Below are 24,754 nucleotides of genomic sequence, written 5' to 3' on the forward strand. Positions count from 1 at the left end.
CCCTGATCCATAAAAAGGTTGCGATCTTGGATGTCACACGTCAGAAGTTTTGCCTTTTGTTTAGCATCAAAGAATAAGGGGAATGTGCCTTTTAATGGGGGAGATTACATGAGCTAGGGTAGTTGTTCTTCATCGTGCGTCTGCAAATAAATCGAAGCTCTGAGACAAACTTTTTATGGCTACTCCCGAATCTTTTCACTGTTGTAGCTGGCAAATATATTCTTAAGTAACAGTAGTGATTTTAGAAACGGGATTATTGCCACATATGACTTAGAGGATATAAGCGAGCTGCCAGCTACTGAAAGCAGGCTAAGGTCTGCGTAGATCCTGATTATACAGGACTCTGGAGTGGTTGGAAGGGAAGGGGACTAAGCTGACCCAGCAAATTTACTGTCTTCTCAGTAAGCAGGAGTCTTACCACTACTCAGAAACATCAGTCAAAAAAGTCAGATACCTGTTATTTAAGAGATTTGAGTTTGTAGAAGAAAGCTGTCCAGGGCTTCTATTGCATAATTCATATGTATCTATCGTTTGACAGAGCATTCCAGAAACCATCTGTGACTGTTTTCAAGATAGTTCCATTTATTGAGGTTATGGGAGAGGAGGAGCCATGTCAGAAGAAGCTGTTACTGAAGCACGATTTTCTCTGAAGACAGTAGCTTTACGAGTATTTCACCTTCCCCTTTCTTGGTATTATTCTCTTAATCAGGTAATATAGATATGTGTGTTATCTAAATATTGTCACTTTTCATACATGTTTAGATGTTTAGTTGCAATTTGTTGTATTTGCTCTTCTGAGCTTAATATTAGTTAAATTTGAACAGAATACCTTAATTTTTAGTTTATTTATAACATAGAACTAGAACTTTTGTTTCATTTTCTGATAATACATGCTTAGTGCATCATCATACATCTGGCTGAAGAGATTGCTTTATCTGCAATGTCTAGGTGTGTTCCTTTTGCATGATTCTCGTCGCATAAATATCAAAATCCTTTTGGGTAGATTTGTAAGTGTTTAAAAACTAAACATAACTATAAATTTTGAATAATAGTGTTGAGTGTGGTTTGAAATACTTCCTAGATTGCTAGTAACACCAAATTAATCTGAATGATAGTTCATTAATTTAAACCAGAAACCCTTATTCTAGTTTTCACATCACTTCTGTTTTATTAATTAAAAGGCACATGACTAAAACAAGGTAGTGATTCTTTAAAAGCAGACTGGTTTTTGAACCCACTCAGTTCTTTCAGCTAGGTTTGTTTGTTTTATCTACAGAAAGACCTTCAGAGAAAATCTTAAGGTTCTGTTAATCACAGTATTCCCTTTCACAGATGGTGTCAGAGGGATATCTTTTTAATATCTTTCATTGATACTATAGGTTCATTTTCACAAACAACATACGTAGCAGTTGCTTGAATCTGGGCAAAGACTGCATTATGAACTTAGTTTTCAGGTTGACAAAAGCTGGAAGTATTGTGAGACTGATAATCCTTGTCTGCAGGGATAAGATTTGTCCCTATAGTCCCTTCATATTGAAAGCAGGGAGGAGGAGCTGTAATTGTGTTGTAGAATTGCAGAGGAGAGAGGTGTTAGTTGCTTTTAACTACATAAGTAATAAATGATAGCATGAAATAAATGAGAATTATTTGAGGAAGCATTAAGGCTTAAGTTGTAACCCTCAAGGAACAAATTTATTGAAGAGGGTGTCATATTCCAGTGCCATAATACACAGGAGAAAAAAAAAGAGTATCTAGTTGGCTATACAAAACACAGTGCAGTAGATGGGTTTTTTTTCCATTCTGTGTGGACAAGGGTACACAAAAGAAAAATAAATTGTTTATAATTAGGAATGACAAGAGTATTTTTTTTTTAAATAGCTTTTAGCAGGTCATAATAAAGTTCTGCTTTTAAACTGTGTTTTTAATATCGCTGTATTTTGGTTTTGTCGAATTAGATGCTTGTAAGCAAAAGCTCTGTATTTTTTCATATATGCACGTAACTGCTTTTCAAAATTTTACTGCATGTTAAAACCAGAATGAGGTATTCTTGATCTTAGCTGCATTGGTTTATTTTCGATTTTTTCCTCTGTTTAGGATAATTTAAAATTCTGACTGCAACATCACTGATTTCTTGTTTATGTTGCAGAATACTCGTCCTTTTAAAATATCGTGTGCAACTCCACTAGGTGCAACTGCTAACCTCCCTCTCCTTGGGTGTTTTCGTTTTGCTGTTTATTTATGATCATGTTTGTAGGTGCAGACAATTTTCTTAAAAATCCACTTACAGCTCTCTGAAACTTTAGTTCTAACATTTAATTCCATGAGCTTTGAGGTTTCAATCTGTTATGTGGATATTAGCTCTTTTCTGTGAAATATAAATCTTTTGTAAGTATGAGTTTCAGGGTTTTCCTTTTCCTTGCAGAGTACAATGCTAGGTTTTCAGTGTCAGTGAAGATACAGTACCACTAAGGACAGGGTTCTCAAGTCAAAGATGTTTGGCTTGTTGATTGCCAACAGAACACAGAGCAAAGTTTTCAATGGTTCTTTAAATCTGCACAACTCTGATAGTATTAACCAATAGCACAGTAACTAGGGACTGCTGGTGTGCAATGGAACTCAATGGACAGAAATACAGTATTAGCCCCAAGGCCTGCAGATCTAGTTTTCTCCCAGCAATCTGCTTCTCAATCAGCATAGACTTCCCAAAGATTTTTGTGAATGGGGACTCTAGTTACCAGTTAAATGCCTCTTTTCTTCTTTATGTATCTTGCCACTTTGAATTTTGTAAACCTTGACTTCTAATTCCAGATGCTTGTATATGTGGTTCTTATTTGCTAATTTAAACATCTGTAAACCTGTGCCTGATCTATAGCCAAAATAAAATACAACAATTAAGAAAAAAAAAAGATTTAGAGAAAAATGTTTAAATACACGTTCTTCCCCAAACTAGAATACTATGCAAATGTTGGCTCTTTCAGAGTGCAATAAATAGTCTAGTTGTGAAGGATGAGTTTCTCCTCAGTATTTTTTTTTTTACTATTAGAGAATTAGTTGAGGGTGTACATTGTCGTGGCGTTAAAAACAAATAAATGAAAAATTTGAAAGCCGTTTACTTAGCTCCCTACAGTTTGGATTTGCAGTATACCTTAGGGTTGTTAGTGCCACATTGTGTCTCTTGGTGCACCCACTCACTTTGTCACTTTGTAAATTCTCTGGCCTGCTGGCCCTCACAGATTTTGAGAAGCAGATGATATCCTTCCTCCAATTTGCTTGTCTTTCAGGCTGCAGAAGAGCAGCATCTCTTACGTTTCTCAGACAAACTATAGCCTAGGTTGAACCAAAAGAATGGTAGGAGGAAAGGTGGGAATTAAGAAGCATAGAATGAAGTAACATTCTTTTGTTTTCAGATAAAGCTTTCCCCTGGGTTAAAGAAGCTTTTCACAGTAACAGCAGTAAGTGCAATATCTGTTATTTTTCTGGCCCATCACTTCAAAAGGAGACGTGGAAAGAAAAACAAGAAAGTGCCACCATGGGAACCAAGTCATCTAGTATTGGAGTGTACCAAAGCAGCTGCATCAGAAAAAGGTGCATGAATGAACCATTGACGTTTTTACAGGGTTTTTTGAGAGGAAAAAAAGGGGTCTGAGGGATGGGTGTGCATTACAGTGTATAGTAGTAAACCAAACTATTTTCCTTTAATGCTGAGTAGATTTAAAGCAAAAATTGTGCAAATTAGGAACAAAATTACAATGTCTTATAAATAAGATAGTCTTGTTCTCAATGGTGAAGTTTTTAGTCATGAATTTGGAATAAAACTTCTTTTATCTGTTATATATTGACAGTGGAGTTTGGAATTTTTTGTGGATATATCTCAATACTAAGAAAAGCAAATATAATTTCCTATAGGATGGGAAAATAATTATGCCCGAATGCATGGCTATTGTTATATATATTGAACGCTCTAATTTATAGTTTCTCATGTAAAACTAAATGAAAGAATAACTATTTGCTTTCGAAGTGGATTTTGTTGAAAAGAATAAGTATAATTCTTGATAGATCTTCGTAAAGAAAGAAGCAATGTTTTGAGTTTGCAGAAGCTTTAAAATTGGTCTGTCTCGTAGGTTCTAGTTGTTCCAGTAGTCGGCAAAACTTGACTCTTTCTCTGAGCTCTGCCAAGGAAAAAGGATCTCAGTCTTGTATCTATGCAAATGGAGGACTTTTCAGTAAATACTCTGGTTCAGTTCAAAGCCTGGCCTCGGTAAGTGAAAGTGTTTTAAGGCTCTTGAGTGTCTATTAACTTCTACCTGATAGGCACCTAATGGTTTCACTACGGTGAAACAACATTCTTGAACAAGCTATGCAAAAGGCTAGAGATGCTGAGAAGGCCATTATACTTACTACATAGTATAAACAGCTTCTAAGCAGATGGCTCAGATAAAATGTACTCTGGCAGGAATGAAGTTGTAAGGATACTCTGTATAGCAACAGTTCAAAATTTGTTTATTTTTATTTAAGGTTCAGAGTGCCACCTCTTGTCACAGCTGTGCTTGTGCCAATTCTAATTCCTGGGATAAAGCAGATGAAGATGATATTAAGCTTGTCAATATTCCAGTGACTACACCTGAAAATTTGTATTTGATGGGTAAGTTAAAATGAGAATGTTCAGTATGGACCAGAAATGAATGCAACTAATTACTTGTTTTTATGCCAAAGTGACAATTTATAACACTATTGTGGTAGTCTTTCACAAGGTCTTAAGAACCTTGCCATAAAAGAATGAAGGCTTGCTTGATCTAGAGTTAGTTTGTCCAAATACTACTTTTTTATTATTATTCCTATATTTGCAGTAGTAATCTATAAAATTATTTTAGAAAGCAAATGGAAAAAAAACCCATGGAACATGGTTGCTTTAATCATATTTTGACCTTTGTTATTAAAAGGGCAAATGCCTTCTTGGTTTGCTTTTTTTTTGGTTTTCATTTTTTTATACTTGGTATTGCCATTACATCTCTACTATATACATTAGCTACGTACAACTGTAAAACATGAGCAGATATGGAAGCTGTGCATTTGATGGAATGGAGGTATTCCTGATCACCCCTAGGTATGGAGCTTTTTGAAGAAGCACTACGTCGATGGGAGCAGGCACTAACTTTCCGTAACCGGCAAGTGGAAGATGAGGCAAGTTGTGGTTCCATTAAGCTGGGAGCAGGAGATGCAATCGCAGAAGAAAGTGTGGAAGTGAGTATCTTCAGTCTGTAATCTACTGTTGCTGCCCTGAAAATTCATTACATTTTGTTACCTGAATCTTTTCAACTTTCAATTCAACAACCAAACCTGAGAACTAATTCAAATTTCCAATTTAGTGGTATTTCATTTAAGGGACATCTGACTTTGTTCCTTTTGAATGTTTTTTTTGGTTATTTGGAGGAGGACAGGGGAAAGAATTAGTGTTGTTCATTTTTTGTCAATTGCTGTTTGCTTCTGGATGCTACTGTTGAGCCACCAAGCATCCATTTGGTCACCCCTTTCTTGCATAACTGTGTGAGAGGATACCTGCTTAGAAAAGGTAAAGGTCTTGGGAAAGATGGTCAGTTTATGAATGTGTACAAATAACGAACTTTATTTCTGTTCCTTTGTTCTTAAGAAATAAATGCTAAAAATATTTAGAAATAAACATATTCCTCTGTGGGTTTCATTATTTCTTGTGGAGTAAACATCACAGATAATGTTGAAGTATTGTAAAATTTAGATTTTATTTTTATTATACTAAGTAAAGTTCTATGTTTAGAAAATGTCTGTATTTTGGATGTTGAAGTATTCATCTGACAGTGTCTTTGTGTGGTTTCTATGAAATTAAAGTTGCATGGTTTGCTCTTTGGAGGCTTAGTATTCTTAGATTCTACAAAGGAATATTACTGGCTGTAAACAAGTAGAAAATCTTCAAATGTCTGTCTTCTTGCAGGATATCATTAGTGCCGAATTCATTCATAAGCTTGAATCCCTTCTTCAAAGAGCTTATCGTCTCCAGGAGGAGTTTGAAGCTACCCTTGGGGCTTCTGATCCTGCTTCTCTAGCTAATGATATTGGTGAGTACACCTATTTTATATTTTTATTGCTTGTAATGATAACAGTTGTGGGGGAGGAAGTCACTGTTTGTATCCACAGAACGAATTACACTTATCAGTAAGTAAACTGAAAGAAAAAATCAGTTCTTTACATAATAATGTTTGTCAGTGCTTGTTTTAGATAAGATTGGACTGAGAGGAGAAGGGAGTTTTTTGGTGGCTTCTTGGTGTACTTGAAGTTTCATAAAACATCTCAATTCTCTGAAGTTTATGATGATTTGGGTATTTAAGTATTTATGCAGTAAGAATGACGTGGTGAAGTCTCCATCTGCAGACATTCAAAACCCTCCCAGATGCCAGGAGAGTTGGACTAGATGGTCTCCAGAGGTGCTTTCAAATCGCTGTGATTCTGTGTAAGATATCACCCTTTTTATAGCATGGACCTAGGTACTGGAGCATTTCAAAAGATATTTTGTATGTCTATTAACCTGTCAAACTGCATGCATACACTTTTTTCTTGGGGGGGTTGTCATAATTTTTCATTGAAACCCCCAAAGTGTGAAACAGATACCCATTACCAAAACTTTTACCCTTGGTGATTGAAATTTATCACAGTTATGACTGACTTAGTCCCGGATTTCAAAATGGCAAACGTAAGAAGTAGTTACTGCCAGACAGGCTGGTACAGGTAGTTCGATTATTTCAATTTAAATAATTGGTTTAAGATGTTCTAAAATACTTGGAACTTTTATGTTCTTTCATAATTCAAGATCAAGCATCTCAAATAACAGTCAGACTTTAAAGGCAGAACGTGTTCTGGGATTAATTCCAATCAGGAGTCTTGTTTGTTAGGCTTCAGCTTGACTGGCACGAGGTGGCAGTACTCTCATCTCTTAGCCCTCATGCTATCCTGCAACTCTTAAATACAGCTCCAAGTAAGGTAGGAATTGCATTTAGGTCAGAGTTGGCATCCTGACATATCTGCTTGTACCTGTTACTGTAGTTCTTGAAGCAGAAAAGCATCTTAATGTTTTAATTTGGTGTGTGAAACCATAAGCCCTAAATGAAGTTGCATTATATGTATCAGTTATTAAATTAGAAGTTTATTTGTAATTTCAGTCTTCAGACAGAGAATTAATAAAATGGTATTCAAAGGACTTGGTGTGATGTTCAGTGTGTTTAGTCAGTGTTTTACCCCTGAAGTGTTTTAAATTGCTATTTTATTTTTTTAGATGTGATAACTGGATTTTTGTCTACTGAGAATGTTCTGATAATGGAATACCTTTTGAATGTTCATAGAATTTATTTGTAATCTCTTGAGTAGATGTCTGTCATGAATTTTACTTGTGCTGGCCCAGATGAGTGAGGAAAACAAGTAAAGAATTGGTTTAGTGAGTAGAGTTTTCACTTTTCAAGATTTGGTATAAAGATAATATAGCATTCTTTACTATCCTTTACTATCCTGCTGCAAAATACAAATGACAGTTCTGAAGAGAAATGGAAATGAAGGTGCCTCTGTTCTGTAGAAATGTGTCATTTGTGACAAAAGAAGCAGCATTTGGGAAGCCCAGAAACAGGCTTTATTGAGGCAGGCATAAGCTGCACTGAATCAGGAAGGGGGCAACTGGCAGAAAACTCTGGATTGAAACATTAATTTCCTTATTTCTGAGTGGTGAATGTGAGAGGGTAGAGGGTTAAAAGTTTCTAATATTTTCTGTAGTCTGTCCTTCAAGAAAGTGTTGGGCTGGGTTTTGTGGTTTGCTTTTTTTTTAAGACCTTTCTAGCAGACTGAAATGTTAGTCAAGCTAACTTTGGAGGAGTGCAAAGAATTGGGAGAGAAACAATACCTTTATTTATGAGCAGAACTGCAGGTCAGAGGGGAAAATTCTCAAATTGTAGGGTTCCTTGTCAGTACTAGATTCCTAATGTTCATATTAGTATTTTGATTTCTACTGTAGAAATGAATGCTGGCACTCAATGGTGACTTGCATAGAGTGTCTGTTTTGCTAATAATATTAAAACCTATGCAGTGATTTATTTAGAAAAACCCTTTTAATCTTATATTAATTATACAATTTAAAACAAATTAATTCTTTGAGCTACTGCAGTAGAAGATCTTAGACAAAGGTGTGTGTTGTTGAATGGTTTTGTTGGAAGGTTTGTCTGTTTCCTTTTTTAATTTTCTTCTCACACTCAGAAATATGCCTGGCATTTTGGAGAGTAAGCACAGCCTTTAACCTAGTGACAAAGAACACATTTGAAGAACTCTCAGAAGAACACATTTACGTATTAGAAACCTTTTCTTTCAGCTGCACTTAAGCAAAAATCTTTGCACAGTCAGTGAAGATGTCAAAAGAACATTTTTATGTATTTTATTAACATAGATTTCTATAATGTTTTACTGTCCATGGATGTTTTTTGTCCTGCCTCTGAAGCACTAGAGAAAAAATTGGAGTTTGAAAGTATTGTGTTTTAAAAGGTTATGCACAAGAAATTTTTTCTGTTTGTAGTTCTCAGGCTCCAGTGAGGAGGTGAGCAACTTGTAGTAAATCAGTTAGGTGTGCTTCAGAAGTCCATACTATAAAATAATTTCAAGGTAGCATAACTTTTTATGTCAGCTTGTAAACATTCACTTGCTCTCTCTTCCTTAATTTTACGTTAAATATTTTCTTGATTTCTTGGAGAAGTACAAAACGTTTTTTCTAGTAGTTGAAACAGAACTGAAATTGAAACAAAATAAAACAATTAACTTTTCCTTTAAGTGTGGAAATACATTCATCCCAAGATGACTCCTTTGGTAAAGGAAGGAAAACAATATTAAGTCTGAGGAAAATCCTAGAAAAGTTATTCCAATCCTTTTTTGAAAAAAACATAATGCATATTTTGAACATAATTTCACTATTACAGTTTGTGGAAGTTCAGTAACTGCTGAAGTTTACTGAATTTTACTGTAAGATTTTGCATTGCAACTTATTGCTACAACTCCTTATTTCTGATTCAATAAATAGTCAAGGTGCAGGTGTTTGAATTGGATAGTATGTCTTTGCTACCAGTAATATTCAAGACTTTCGTTTAAAGGCATGTTTATCCAATACTAATAATGCTTTCTATATAAATCACCTTCAGCAAAAGTCTTTACTAAAAAGCACCTAAATACAATGATGAGTAATGGAGCAAGACTGGTGCTTAAAAGTTCAACTTAAAACTGTAAACAAAAATAATTCTGCAAATGTTGTGTCTATGGAAAGATGATAATGTCTGGCTTTCTCAATCATCTCTTAATTTTGGCAATACTATACTAAAATGCAAAATAGCTTTGCAGGGACCTGCAGTGAAGTTAGTGGTTCTCAAAATTAACTAGTATTTGTTAGTCTGTATGTTTATGTTGGTATTTGATAAACTGGAGTGTGTGATTGTTTATCTTAAAAGCTGGAGTTTAGCTGTCATTTCATTGCATAGTAAAACAGATTAGCTGAAGTCTTTTCAGCAGTGGCTCAAGATAATCTCATTTACCATACACTGAACACTGGAGCACTCAAGCATTGGAGAACTGAAGAGCACTTAATGTATGTTAGCTTGGGGGGTGATATATAAAGAATTTTCTGAAAACACTTCAAATAAGATCAGAAAAAGAATCTGTTTCTGATTTTTGAGAACCCTTATTACCATTTGCCCAACAGCTTTGCTCTTAGATCCAACTGTGCAGGCTATTTATACAACTTGCTGCTTTTCCTTAAATGGTATCCCTGAAATCTGTCTTCTTTCTGTCCACACCACAACTCTTGTTTAAGCCCTTGTCTCTCTCACTTCTTGACTCATGTCATGTTCTCACGCCTTGCCTTGCCCATTTAAAACTTGCTTCTCTCACATTGCTTGAGCTGTTGTTTATAAAAATCACCTTTGCACATTTTTCTGAACAGATGATTCCTTTCTCTTAAACTGTCTCCCTCCCACAAGAGCTTCTCATCAAATGAAATACAAGCTGTTCCTCCTTTCAGTTTTAAAGGTTGCTCATAATTGAGCCACAGTCTACCTGCCTGACTTAATTTCCCAAACTTTGTTCAGTTAGCTGTTCCTGTGCTTCCCTGCTCAGTTCTCCTAATGCAAAATCCATCTGCTACTTCTCAAGGGTTTCTGCTTTTCCTTCTACAGCATGTGAGCAGCTGCAGTTGTCTCTTTCCCCAGATACCTTTTTGCATGAGCTTGTTGGTTCTGCATAGTGACTGGGGCAAACTCTAATTACTTTACTTCTTTTTCCTTTCTTTTTTACCCACCAGTTTTAAGTCCCTGATCTAAAGGAATACAGTAAAACTGTCACTGTTTCTTACATGAGTAAGGAACGTTTTTACAGCAGTTTATGCAGTTAGTGCCCCACAACACTACTCAAGTAGGACTAGTTAACATAATTAACATTTTGCAACAGCAAACACAGGTGACTAACAGTACTTTAAATGTGTATTTTATGAGTGTTCTTTTTGCATCTTTTTTTATTGGATGTTCTAGTGCCTAGTTTTAGTCAATAGCTTCTCCAATCTTTTTAAACATTTTTTAAAGTACATGTGTATTTGCCTTCTTTTTGTGCAAAGAAAAGTGATCATTTTCCCCATACATCTGAACTTGATTTAATAATCACTCGCCTTCATTTTTGAACACTTTGGAACAGTGGTATATAGAATAAGTGGAAACAGCCTTCCAAGGAAGTCGCTTTTTTTTTTTTTCTCCTCTCCTCTCACGTGTTCTCATGGTTTATTCTTAACAAGTCATAGTTTACAAATTCTTTTCCGCACTAGAAAGGATGTATATACACTTAACTTTTCTGTGTTTATATACATGGTGAGTATAAATGGTCCAGAGGCAGGAAAAATCTTACCAGACAGATAGCAAGTAGTGAGGGTGGGATAAGTGTTTTTTTTTTTCCTGACTCCAGGATTGCAGTGTGAGGTTATATAAACCAATGATCAAGAACATATTTTGGCCCATAGGACTAATTCCTGGTTTAGAACTTCTACTACAACAGTTTATTCTTGAATTAAAGTCTATTTTTAAGGAAGGCTTCTCTGAAACATTTGTGGGCAAAATAGAGGAAGGAGATCCAGAGAATGGAGGAGATGTAGACAATGATAGTTTAGAGTTTGTAAAGAATTCAAAGGTAATCAACTGTCTTAGCTTGGTAATTTAATTTCGAAAGTGCAAAACCAACATTTTAAGTTTTTCTCATTGCTTTGGAGCACAATATCAAAATTGAATATTGGCCGAATTTTATAGAATCAGCAAACGTAGCTCTCTCCACTATAATTCCTTTCTTAATTTAGCAGTTCAGTTGGGACTAAATTAAATAAACTTCCATCTGCAATTTATTTTCAAGAGGTTAAAATGAAAACATAGTGTGCACACATACGCAAAAGCTTACAGCTTTTATTAATTGGTATTCTACCATGTTTAAAGCTCGCTGCCATTTAAGTCAAAGGCTCTGACCTATCAGCCTGGCATAAATGTTTGTAGCATATCCACATGGCAGCCTTGAACAACTGCAGTTTCCTGGGCTTGTTGTTCAGTGCTAGCCATACCCCACCACTATAGCAATGCACATTTACCAGGCATGTAGTTTGTGTGGGTGGTTTTTAATTGTTTACCCTATAGCTGGCAGGCTCAAGTAGCTTGAGTAAGCATTTCATTCCTGAAGGCTTTTTTATATCTTACAATTTTCTTAAACTTTTGTTTCAGCTCAAAATGTTTTGAAGTTGAACCTATATGTGGGAGCAAATCCATTTTGGTGGAAAGTTATAGCTAAAGGTTCTCTGAACAGTAACAACAAAGGGAGTAAAATTTGTTATATATGTGCTTCTACGTATGCAGTTAATTACTAAAACTGTTACAAAAAATTAACTGGGTTTCTAGATGTGTATATTTCCCTTTTGATGGCTCAAGCTAAGTTTAAAAAAATTAATTAGTGTCAGTTCTTTAATTCTTTAGTGGATATGTGGTCTGTGCACTATGTACCACCTTACCTAATAATCCTGTTTGTAGCAAAGTGCTGTAGTGTAGCTGATTCAAAAGCCCATGTTGATCACATCAGGCTTTACTCTCTGTACTGCTATTTAAAGCTGCCCTTGTTCTACATGCAGATATGGTGCAAGTATTTAAAGTAAACATATACACATTTCCAGATACCCTAAATTTGGTGCATTCTTTATTATTCAAGCTTTGCTGTATTTCTCTTTCTTTTACCACAGAGAACCAATATATTGACTAGATAGCAGCGTTAACTACATCAGTTTGAGTGCCTGCTAATCAGCATCAGGCTATCTTCCAGGTTGCACTAATCATTACTTACCCTATACTTCAAGTATTAATATGTTGTTGCTAATGCCTTTAGCAACCTTAAAGTGCTGATAATTGTTTGTTAATTTAAATTTGATAATTTGTGTTACTTAGTAAACTAAAGATCCAGAGGAAGAACTCTTGTTTCACTACAACTTTTTAAGGATTGTCTCATTCTTTCCTTTGGGGCAAGTGGAACGCAAGCAGGCCCCAATCAGTAAGGCACTTCAGATATTCTTTAAGTCTTATTGTTTAAAATTAATCATGTGTCTTGCTAATTTAGGTTCTTAAACTGTATACTATGTGCAGCTGGGTTTGCAGAAGCCAGTCACATTCCTGAGCAGTTTCACTGGAGTCTGCAGAATTCTGTAAGACAGTTCTGCCTTGAAATTCAAGTGAGCACTAGGATTACTGTGTTCTTCCTGTAGTGTTTGCCCATGTCAAATATGCTAGAGTCTCCATTCTGAATATGGAACCCAAATGTTAATCCAAAACAGATATATACATTTCTTTCTTCTGATGTTACTTCTCTGAGGGTCACCACCTGTGTAGTTCTTTCTATCTTTCTATCAATTCCAAAGAAAGAAAGGTATCAATCTTTCTTTTCTGATACTGCTAGACAGCATATTTTTCTTTCAATGGAAGAATAAATTAATATGCGGGTTCCTTTTGTCAGTCTGTCTCACTTGCTTTGAAATGCCAACATCCCTGGAGAATAATGTACTGACTAAAGAAAAACCTTTTTAGCAATCTTATGTTCTCTTCAAAGTAAGAATTTAAACATGCTGGTTGGTCCCATATCCATGTGCCATGTCCAGCAAAATAGACTATATTCTAGAATACTAAACTCTTTACTCTTCTGTGGGGTTTTTTGATTTTTTTTTAACTATTATTTTTGTGGGGAATTTTGTTGGGGGTTTATTGTTTGTTTTGGTTGGTTGGTTGGGTTTTGGGGGATTTTGTTTGTTCTTGTGTTGTTTTTTTTTAATATAACAATCAGGAAACTTTATAAAGCAACAAGTTTCAAGAATTGAGCAACAGATGCTGGTTATTCTTGCCCTTTTTCCTGAATGTGTCTGCTACTGTCTGCTCTTCTGTGAAGAGGTGGGAAAGCCAAGAAGATGGCAGCAAATTGCCCTGGAAAAAAGCAAGGGATGCTGCTAGTAATGCTTTAAGTACCCACTGATTTCAATAGATTTACATAGGTATAGTAGAACTGAGGCCAAAGGGATAAATCCACTTGGGTTTGAGATTCCTCTCACAAGTTTGGTGAGAACACTTTTTACTTAACCTGCTTATGGAAGGCCTCTGGTGCAGAAAGGTACTAAAAGGAGCTAATTCTAGATGTGTAAGCCTCAACCTTGTACTTCCTTCTATAAATATGACATTGCATTTTGAATCTGCTCTGCATCACAATGAGTTAATGTACTATCACACCGAATGTGGTTGAACAGTCCATTCCATTGTCACTAGAAAGTGTCTGTGCAAGTAGAGGGGTAGATTGTTCTTGTTTTTAGGATGTGAAGAACTAAGAAAAGGCAGTGACGTTCGAAGCTGATGACTAAGGTATCTGGCAGTCTTCACAGTGCTGTGCTATAAATCCCCAGTGGACAGCTTATGTTTTAAATTAAGCAGCACTGGAATTCAAACTAGACTGTGCTGTGAACAAAATGGATGTGATGAACTACAGGAGAATGGAATACCCCTGTGAAGAGGAAATGATAACAAATTTGTGTTGCACATCCATCTAAATAAAGTGTGTCCAGATCAGGCAGCTAAGCAAACCTGATTGCCAGATCTCTCTCAAATCGTCAAATACAAGTACAGAAACTGTTATCTAAACTATTAGAGGGTGGTCAGAAATCAAACTGATCTGTAAAGGACAAGCATTTAAACCCTAAAATCATGGAAGACCCAGTGATTTTTAGCTTCAGGGTAAAGAAAAGAAGTTGCAGAAAATTGTAACCCCATGTAAATGTGGACCCTTATAATGCACAGTTACAGATAATCCAAGTTTATTTTCTAATAAACTTCAAACTGTATAATAGGAAGAGATCTGACAGTGGCACATAGTTTACGTAGGATATACATCTCAAAATTTTCAGGAGCACACATCTATGCCAAAAACAATGTCAGAGCAGTAAACCAGAGAAGTGAACATATGCATACATTTATTTTGTGTTTACTTAAGCTGATTTCTTAGCTGTCAGGACATAGGATCTGCTATTTCAAGTTACAGAAGACACATTACATGCTCATCTATTTTCTTAAAATTCAGACTTCAGCAATCGAGCACCATATGTGTTTACTCTGCCTCTTCCTGGAGATTTGAATTGCAGAGTTCCTCATGGTGAGGTCTCTGTTTTGGGATTTTGTTTTTATTGTAAATCATGCCACAGTGATTCAAGGACAGCTTTTGCAGGTCACATTCTTTATACCAAAATTATATACTTAGTCTTTTGCTAATTTCTTTGCTGATAGTTGCAATTTTTTTTTAAGCAAATATTCTAATTCAGTTACCAAATTTATGGAAGAGTTGTTTAGCAGATTTATATATTTAAAGAGTTGTTTTGATATTTTTACCATTCCTTAGTATCAAAGCTATATAATATTTTATAATACTCTTATTTAATGTATCTGTGTCTATGAACAGGAAATAAATTTTCACATTGAGAGGCTAAAATGAGTACTTATGCACCAGCATTTTGCTAGATAAGAGCTTTCAAGGTGCTTGATTTTACTGTTCTGGAATGTAGGAGCATTAGCCACATTGTTTGGTTTTATACATCATTAAACATATTGGTGCTTAGCAGATAATATAACTTTGTGGGCCAAGTCAGTAACTTGAAGGTGTGAAAATAACCAAGTTATTATAAACATCACAGAATTTGCTTCTATATCTTTCTAAGGTATATGGAAACTCTCTTGGAGACTCTAAGGTTATTTTAGGCAAGCTGCATCTTCTTCTAGATGGCAAATACTGCAAATCAGTTCATCTGAGTTTTCAGGTGGATTTTCTTTATGCAATAATAATGGATTGCACTAATCAATGTTTGTATGATTTATCTACTTATTTAGGCATGAAGAATCTATTACTGTCATCTATAGACAGGCTTTTCATTCAGCTTTTAATTAGCTGAGCTCCTTTTATGTTAAGAATAACATCAAAGTATTAAATACAGAACACAGTGTGAATGAAGAACATCCTTTGTTTTGCTTAATGATAATTGGGTGAGCATCCAGTGTCCTGGAAGATGGGCCTTTTTATGCCTGAGAGTATTGTAGTGGAAGGCTTTTATGTCGACCTTAAAAATTATAACTGTACTCGGAAGCAATTCTGAAAGCTGTTGAGTCAACTCTTACCGAGTAAGTAAGATTTGGGCTTCTGTTTGCACAAAAACAGAAAATTATACTCTGGATGAAAACTACAAAGGTATTTGCTAAGGATGTGATCTGAAAGCTCAGCAGTTACCCCAGTCAAAAAAAACTTGAAAACGTTGGTGTATGCCATCAGGAAAGGGAAATCACAAATATTAAGTACTTGGTGCTGTCCTATACTCTATTACTCCCCAGCTGTTCCTTTCCATTAGACAACTGCTTTGGTTGCTGAATTCCTAGTCAAATATTGGTGAGCAGAAGCTGTGTGTTCACAAGAGCGACTTACTAGAGATGTGAGCACATACTGACACCCAAGCTCATGTAACACTGGAGTATCTTTTTATGGGTTTGTTTGGTGGGGGGTGGGAGGACTGTTTGTTTCTGTTGATTCTATTTATTTTTTATTTTTTCTAATTCAGTTTGCATCAGACTCATCCTAACATGTTGACATATTGGCAGAGTACAAGATTTTGTTAGGTGTATTTCAGGCCAGGATCTTTTTAAAATATTTTTATCCTGAAGTCAATAATAGCTTTATTTGAAGTGAATTAAGATGCCTTCAGCTGTAGGCACTTTCTTCAGCCCAGGTATTTGTGCAACTGGAGAGTGCAAACATAATTTAGCAAACTGTTAAATCCAGAAAGATCTGTGTGGATGCCTGGCTCCATTCTTGGCTTGCCTTTTTTAACCTGTAGCTATACAACCCAGCCATCAGAAGGTGCCATCTGAAGTTTGGGATTGTTTTCTTTTTATAAATATGACATTAAGTGAAATTTGCTGCTTTCTAGGTGCATCTGGTAAGACTTTATGTAATACCTTAGTAGCTACTTGGTAGAACTGATTATTCAAGGAATATTCAGTCAACACTCAGAGTTACGACTATTTATAAACATAAATAAAGCTCCTTTGGGATGCTTCAGCAACAGTGTTGACAAACCACTGTGCTGCTTGTGACTAACTGGAAGACTGTGACACATTCTGTTGAAACTGGATAATGTAGTAATTCATGCTTCTGTGCTCTCTGAACTTGATTACTGTAATTGCTTTGTCTAGGCATGAAGCCACAGATCCAAGGGCCCTAAGTAGAGCGTAGCATGGCTGCTGGTTGTGTGGTGGCCTGGCAGAATACTGGGAGCCTGCTGCCCTTGGGGTGCCCTGACTTCATAAGTGGGCTCCTTGGCAAGGTTTTCTCTTCTTCAGAGTCCATCAGGTCTTTCTCTTCTGGTCTTGTTTTCCTGCTTGTGATATATTTTTGCGCTGATAGTCCACTGAAATGAGAGAATAGGAAACTATGGCCTTAATAGTGGTACTGACAACTAAATTCCTTAACTCCTAGTGAGTTCATTGCCAGTGGGTAAGTGCTTTCCTTTTTTAACTGCTGCACTTAAGTGTCAGGCTCACTTGCAAACTCCTGCCATGTTTCATTCAGGGTTGGAGGAAAGATACATAAACAGTTTCCAGAACTTTAAAGCATTATGTGAAGGTGAATACTTCCCAACTGAATGATAAAACAAGGTCAAATTTTGCTTTGAGAGTTCAGAGAGTTGATTTTGTGGTCTGTCAGCTACGGAAACCTACCAGAGCAAAGATAAATAAAAATTCTGAATTAGTGCACTGTGAATAAATGTGAAAGTAACTTTATTCTTGCTTGCATTTTTTTTTAGGCTTCCTTAGTTTCAAATAATTGTTTGCAAAATCTTATAAAGGTAGAATTAATTTCACAAGCTTTAGCAATACTCCATCTTCTACCAGTTCCTTAACTGAACTTTACAACCATGTATGCATTTTAAGGCACTTGATGTACAATTAATACAATTAAGACACTTGATGTAATGCAATTACTATTGTCAATATCATATCTGAAACTCCACTTCTTTACAGATATAAATGAACACAAAATAACTCCTTGGCTTCTCAGTTAAGTGAAGTATATTTGTAGCTCACATACTTGCTAGTATTCCTTTCCTGAAGTTATTAGACTACATAATAACTCGAGATGACTTTATGAGCAGTTGCAGACGTTGGTGGATGGATTCTTCACGCAGCTGTTCATTCCAGGAGTCTCATTGTGCTGCTGTCTGTCTTTTTTTTTTTTTTTCCCTCAGTGTTCTTGTATCTAAGAATGTTCTCCTGGTACTTGCACGGTATGTGCTTCAGCTGTAACTTAATTTTTAATTTTCCTGCTAACATTTTCATAATAGTGTGCACAGCATGAATATTGATAAGCACCTTCTTGGCTAAGGGTATTTTAGGGTATTAGGGTGGTGGTGCCTAGGAAGTCAGAAATAGCTGACAAGGCTATTTTGGTTCCTGTGGGGAGGCTGTGCCAAAGGTATTATTTCACTCAGCAATACCAACCTTTTTTTTTGTGTGTGTGTGTGTGCCTTTTTTGTAGTAGTGAGGATTTCCTTGAGCAAAAGCACAGACGTTCTGTATTCAACTAACACGTTAAAAACATACTGCTAGGTGTCAATTTTAGGTCCATCTTAGAAAGCTTGGGATTATGACCTTTTCAGCAAATAGAGATGTATTCAAAATCTTATCTCTATAGCTTCATGTAATCAGTAGCACTGTGGCTAGATGAAAACTCTACAGAAGAACCTCTGATTTTGTGGTATTCTAGGATGAAACACATGGTTCCTTTATTTACAACACCAATCATTTTCTTACACATATGCAGAATAAATTTTAGTTAAGTAGTATGATTCCTATTTATATGTAATCAGTCACATAGCTGTGTCAGTTTGGGGATACATTGTTGTGACTGTGCTATAAACTTGTATACAACAGCAGCAGCACAGTGATTATGAGACAATATCCAAAGGCTTCAGGCCATGGTATAGTTGGGACTTCCATATGAAGGGTGGTGGATATATTCTTGGATTCTGGGTAAGTTGTTACATGATACCACTTTACATCTGCACTCCATGTATATAGGAGTTGGGTCCTTACTGTAACATCTTCATTAAACTGTCAGTAAAATCTTTATAGGTATTTGCATTGCTACTTATGAATAAAGCTGTTCACTTATCATAAAGTAACTGTGGCATGCTGCCTACAAAGAGGAAGGATCATGAAAATAATTTCTTTGGATTGCACTTGAATAGGGCTTTTTGAAGTGTGAGACGTAGAAACTTTTTCATTAACTAGAAATTTATTATGGAAAACGACTTAGCCAAAAGAAAAGTTTTAGTGGAAAAATCTTTAGCAACCAGGCTATATTTCCCTGTACTATACGAAAAAGTTGTGTTAGAAAAGCATTTAATGTAATATTAGAAGGGGATTAATGCAAATTATGAGCTAGAAATAAGAAGGAAACATCGTGTTACCCATCTGTTCTTAACTAGGCCTCAAGCAAATGCTTTGCAAACCACAGTTCGTTTTTCTGTTCCAGCTCTGTCAATTCCAGTATGTGATTGATTCTCAACCAACTTGGATGCTGCTGTAGTTTTCCTCATGGTTTTAAGAGGTCACAAGAAAGAACAATCTATTAAGCATTATCTTAAAAAAAAAAAAAAAGGAAAAAAAAAGACTTTCATATGACTATTGGTAAAGTTGTGATTACAAGTAGCAATCCGCCTAACTCAATCTAATAAAATCTTTGTCCAAATTTCAAATAATTTTTAGCCACAGTGTGTAGATTCCAGGATAGCTATTTATTGTTATGTGCATTTTTGGAACTGTCATTTCAAGTCTGCAACCAATAACCCCATAACAACCACAACAATAGTAATTAAGTTATGTGGATTTGTAGCATTTCAGTTGATGAGTAAACCGTTCTAGTGCATTGGCATTTGGCCACTCTGCTATGTAATGGTGTTTTTTATGAAGCATTGCTGTAGCAACAGATCTGGATGACATTGGGTAGCTGATTGCTGCTGACTTTTGGAAGTAAAACAGACTTTTAGCAACACATGTGTAATGTCTGAAGGTGAAGTAACCCAAAATAAATGCCTGTGCTCTGCTGAGAATGTAGTAAGTGGCACATGAAGCCAAAGCCCGACTTACTGACTTATGAATTTAATCCTTCTGTGAAAACGTTTCTGTACAGTTAAAACTAAACCATGTATGCTAGTAATATGTGCAGGAGTTGAAATCTGAGAACAAAATAAAGGAAAACTGAGAGGAACTGTATTGCAGATGATTTTAAGCATAAAGCATCTGTCATTTTAAAGGTTTTAAGAACTGTAATTCTGTAAGAAGTGCTTCTAGATGTGTTATTTCAATAAAAAAGCTTACGGAGGAAAGAGGATGCAGGGAAGAGTAAAAACTTCACTTTGTTCTCCTCCAGAACCAGCAAGTGAAAAAAGACATGAGAAGTAGAAAGTGAAATTCATTCCAGTGAAGCTGAAACCTTATTTTTTATGAATTGACTTCTATTTAGAACAGTACTTCTTGGTTACAAATACTTTGAGCTTTTGTTACATAAAGCAGCCAAGTTAAAAACTTAGCAGAGGGTTTAGATCAACATAGCAAAGTAATATCTTAAAAGAGAAAGATCTTCAGAAGTCTATCAAAGAAAAGGGAAAACCCCTGAAGAAATAGATTTTCTTTCTCTGCTCATTGCAGGTGAAGTTTGTTAAGTCCACTTCAAAGAGAGCAAAATAACAGTCACCATTACATATGTTAGCAGGTCATAGGAGAATTTACTCTCATAGTAGTACAATGTTGTACCTTCCAAATGAAAACATCAAAGTATACGTGAAACACACTTTAAAGACTTAAGTGTAATTTTCTGATTGTCTAATAATCAGTTTTCTTGTCTGGGTTTTTGTTTTGTTTTAATTTAAAGATAAAAATACAGATATTACTGTAAAGGATAATGCAGATGATTTCTGTCTTCGAGATACATTAAGCATTGCATCGACTGACTCCTTTGTTTCCACAGCTGAGGTAAGACTCCTTCTTTACATGTTATTCTGATCTATTTGAACAGAAGAATCTTAAATTTTTGCTAATTATTGTAAGCAAAATGTATTTCTCTTGTGGAGATAAAAGCTTTCCTTGCTTAGTTGTAACCATCTTCCTAGCAGTTCAAGTAATGAAGCTGGGCTCAATTTTGTAATTTTTTTTTTAAGCACTGGCAGAATGTTTCCTAATGTTTCTCCTTATAAAAAGAAGTTGGCTTGGAAAAATATATCAGATTTTCATGAGTGAAGAAGCACAATTAGTGGAGGTTCTAGTAACTCATTTTACCATGAATTGCATTTTTCTGGTCTCTTTTATTTTTCCTATTCCCTTACCATAATATAAAAATGTAAAGAAGACTTTGTCATTTTTGGAGCTGGTTTGGATTTTTTAGGGAAAGTTATTAAAAACGTGACAGCTCCATATTTTAGTACATTCCTTGCACAATATAATATACATCATATAACTTTCCCTAATTTTGGATAAGACCACAAGGGATACACAAAGAAATCATCTTTGGATATCAGGACATGGTCTATTAGCTGAAATTTGCTACAGCTCCCTTGAAGTACTTGAAAGACTTTTATATACAGCACTTACTTGAATGAGGAATATCTCCTTTTATAGTTTCTCAGGAGCTGATGTGCTTTTGAATAGCACTCTTCTCCAAACTACAGGAAAGACAATTGGTCTCAACAGATGGATTTTTGTGTTAGATATTGCTATCGTATATGCACTATGACTAAGCTACTAAACTCAGGCAGTTGTAAAAAGAGAAAGAGCTGGGTTACATGTTCTTTCCAATTATCATTTTGACTGTCTATTGTACAGTTTGTTTTTCTGTAACACCATTACCCTGATTTAGTAATTCACATTAGGTTATGGTGATATGCCCAGGACTAATCCCTACAAAGCTTGTGTCTGTAGAGACTGGTGACTCTTTCCTGTAATTTAGACAAAACCAAAATTGAAGCTGACTTCAACCCTATCAGCTCTTGAGAGGAGCTGTAAGCTATTAATTTGTACACTTTGGGGTTTATTTTGGTGATTTGTTTGTTTGTATTTTATTCTGAACTTTCCTGGTGTTTTTGCAAGTATGTGAAAATGGGAACAATCCATTATTCTCATTTGTGTTTCTTGGCTTAAAAAAATCCAAACCCCAGGATGTATCACCACAATGGAATAATCAGACCATCCTGTCCTGAAGCTAAATCACCTCAATGTTTGCTAAGGAAATATTTTAATCAAAATTGGCAACAGAATTGTCTTTACAAATGCTGAAAATATTCTCTGCATTTTGATAGCTCAAAGTGAACCTCTGTCAACTCTTTCCTTCAGAACAGTTATGAAGATTGTCACTTCCTTTTCAGCTGCTCTAGTCTTTGCCAATAGAACCAGTTCTCTTACCTCCTTTCTCAGATTTTATAGAAGAATCTATTAAAATTCTTAGCTGATAGAAAGAGTCCTGAAGATTAACAAAGCCGTAAACAACCTGAAGTTTGGTATTCAAACCAGAATGCTATTGAAATACTGGATTAAATATGAGCCAGTTGGCATAAATTGCAGGGCCTGTAGCAGCTGCTGGGGCATCACTCTGAGGTCCTGGTAGAATGAAGCTGTGAATTAGTCTCTTATGAATATAGTGTTACCCTGATTTAAAGTTTTGCCCATCCTCTGGGGGAAAATAAGCTTTAAATTAGTACTACAAATAACTATGGCAACAAGGAGAAATAGCTACTTCTCAGTCTATTTCAGCTATTAGGAGAGAACAGTTATCACTTTGATGCAGCTGGAATAGAATTGACCAGATGATGTCAGATACCTTGTTCTTGCTTATCTACTACTTTCAATTCTTTTTATTCTTGCACTTGCAAAAAAATTGAATGTTTCAAGCTGAGTGATGTGAAGCTCTTCCAGCTTTAGATTGTCTCAGTTAATGGGAAAATAGACAGCTGTTCTTTCATCCTGTGCATCCCAACTGCACTTACAATTTTAGTGCTGTTAGGACTTTAAGTTGCTAAACATTTCTAAATCTGAAATTCATATGTGTGTGTATACTGCTGTGTGATTTTTTTTTTTTTCCCTACTGGACTCAGTAGTAGTTTTACTTTTTAGGAAATTACAAAGTAACAATAATTTTTTGTCATCCCATCATACTACAGGCTCTATATTGACAATCATTAGTCTTTCTTCTATAGACACTGCATTCTGTCCCAAGTAGCAGGACTAAGTGTTTGGTGTGGCTGTGATTTTAAAGACTGGAAGCTATTTTCATGTTTCAGTGCTCTGACACACAGTGAAGTCAAATTTAGTTCACTGCCCTCAGGAGAGATAACAGCACAGATACAGTGAATACTGAAACAAGACAATAGATACCAAGTTTTGGTGGAGGTTGATAAGGGTGCTGCTTAGGAGGCAACAAGGGTGTTTTGCTGTGTTATATTAGAACAAAACGTAGTAAAATGGCTTTCAAAAAAAAGAACTGTACAAAACTGAGACACCTGGCAGATTTTAAATCACATGCCCTTTTGATGAGCTCTACAGGATAGCAGTAGGGTATGCCAAAACTTCATGCTGACTATGGCTGATAAAGAAGAGGATGCCAAGAATCATGCAAGTGATGACTTCTTCTATGGAATTGTGCCAGTCTGAACACCAAATATACACAGGTGCCTAAATCTTTTAAAAAACTATTTAGACAGACAGTTGCCACCCCAAGCCCAGACACACTTCTATTCTTAAACACAAATAGACTCTCAGGAGCACTGCAGAAGGGGTGGCGAGCACAACCATTTGCCTTAATTAAGCTTCTGATACTATATGCTGTAATATATAATGGTGTCTTCTTCTCCATTGGAGACTGCGGGCCATCAACTTGTGTTCATGAGTTAGGATCCTTTTCATACTCTTGCTATCTCACCTACTGTGTGATCAAAATAGCTACCACCTTTGGCAGCAGTGAGTGTGCCAGATAAGGTCTCCACTCTCTCTTTCCTGATTCTTTTCCATCTTACCAAGGGAAGCTTGTTCCTGCCCTCCCTGACAGTGAGCTTCGTTGCTGCCTCTCCATTGTCAGTGCACATGCATTTATCATGCCTTATTCTTATATTTTGACTAGAACTGAATCTGTAGTTCTATTATCAAATAAACTTGGCTGTCTTCATTACAATCTTAACTCTGTCCAAAGCTTAGGAGACTATTTTAGACTTGTGAATAAAACTTCAGCTGCTCTTTTTTTAATCGGTGATCTCTTTGCTAAAGTTGTCTTTTTCTCAATTTAAATCTATTAAAAAAACCCAACAAAACAACAGTGCAGCAAGGAGCAAGCTTTGATAACAGGGAAAGAACACCAGTATCCACATGCCTGTAATTATTTGTGTATGGCACAAAAAACTTCAAAGTGACTGAAACTGAATTTTAGGTTCAGAAAGTATTGAAAGAGTCCTGTGGCTGAAAGGTAGGGTTACCTTTTTCCTAATTTCCAGGCAGATGTTTTATCCCTTTCCTGAAACAGGGAATACCAGAGGGAATAATGTTGGCAAGTAATAGCCAGTGTGTTACTATACACTGGCTGCTCTCTCTGTATGTACTGTACACTATACAGTTTTTAATTCTTAGGAGATAGATGTAACATTTGTAACAAGTCCCTTATATTAGCACTGAACCAATTTTTGTACCATAATACCTCCATGGTACTATGTAGGTGGAAGCCTCTGTACCAGACTCCACACATAGTCTACAGTTTTTCTGCCTGGCAAGGAGTAGTACAACCACTGAGACCCACAACATAGTGAACACACATTGTTCTTTACACTTAAAATTAATGCAATTGCAGCAGTAATTCAGATAAAATCATCTTCTGAATGTGTGTTTTCCTTAATGTATCAGATGGCTTGTAATATATGCAAGTCATAGAAGGAGGTCCTGAAAATACATGAACTTCTTTCCTGTTTTCTTGTAGATACTAGGAAGAATGCACTACCTTATCATTTTAGTTTATTAAAACTACCATTTCAGATGTTTTAGTTAGCAATCACCATGACATACATCTTCTAACTCCTAAAGCATGTATCACACTC

The 24,754-nt window shown here is 35.8% G+C and overlaps 1 protein-coding gene across 3 annotated transcripts in view; it reads left to right on the plus strand.

Annotated features, from left to right (window-relative positions):
• The first annotated feature begins 610 nt into the window (after positions 1-610).
• The window catches only part of MIGA1 (mitoguardin 1), a 32,283-nt gene continuing 8,139 nt past the window's right edge, over positions 611-24,754 (plus strand). For 2 of the 3 annotated variants that reach the window (XM_054383972.1, XM_054383973.1), the window contains exons 1-7: positions 611-709; positions 3,408-3,585; positions 4,122-4,258; positions 4,516-4,642; positions 5,105-5,241; positions 5,966-6,089; positions 20,560-20,660. In XM_054383972.1, coding sequence (XP_054239947.1) covers positions 611-709; positions 3,408-3,585; positions 4,122-4,258; positions 4,516-4,642; positions 5,105-5,241; positions 5,966-6,089; positions 20,560-20,660 — 903 coding nt within the window. The remainder of the gene's footprint in view (positions 710-3,407; positions 3,586-4,121; positions 4,259-4,515; positions 4,643-5,104; positions 5,242-5,965; positions 6,090-20,559; positions 20,661-24,754) is intronic. The other variant, XM_054383974.1, reaches the window with a different exon arrangement.

This window comes from Indicator indicator, chromosome 10 (genome assembly GCF_027791375.1).
Source record: "Indicator indicator isolate 239-I01 chromosome 10, UM_Iind_1.1, whole genome shotgun sequence".
NCBI classification, from domain to species: domain Eukaryota; kingdom Metazoa; phylum Chordata; class Aves; order Piciformes; family Indicatoridae; genus Indicator; species Indicator indicator.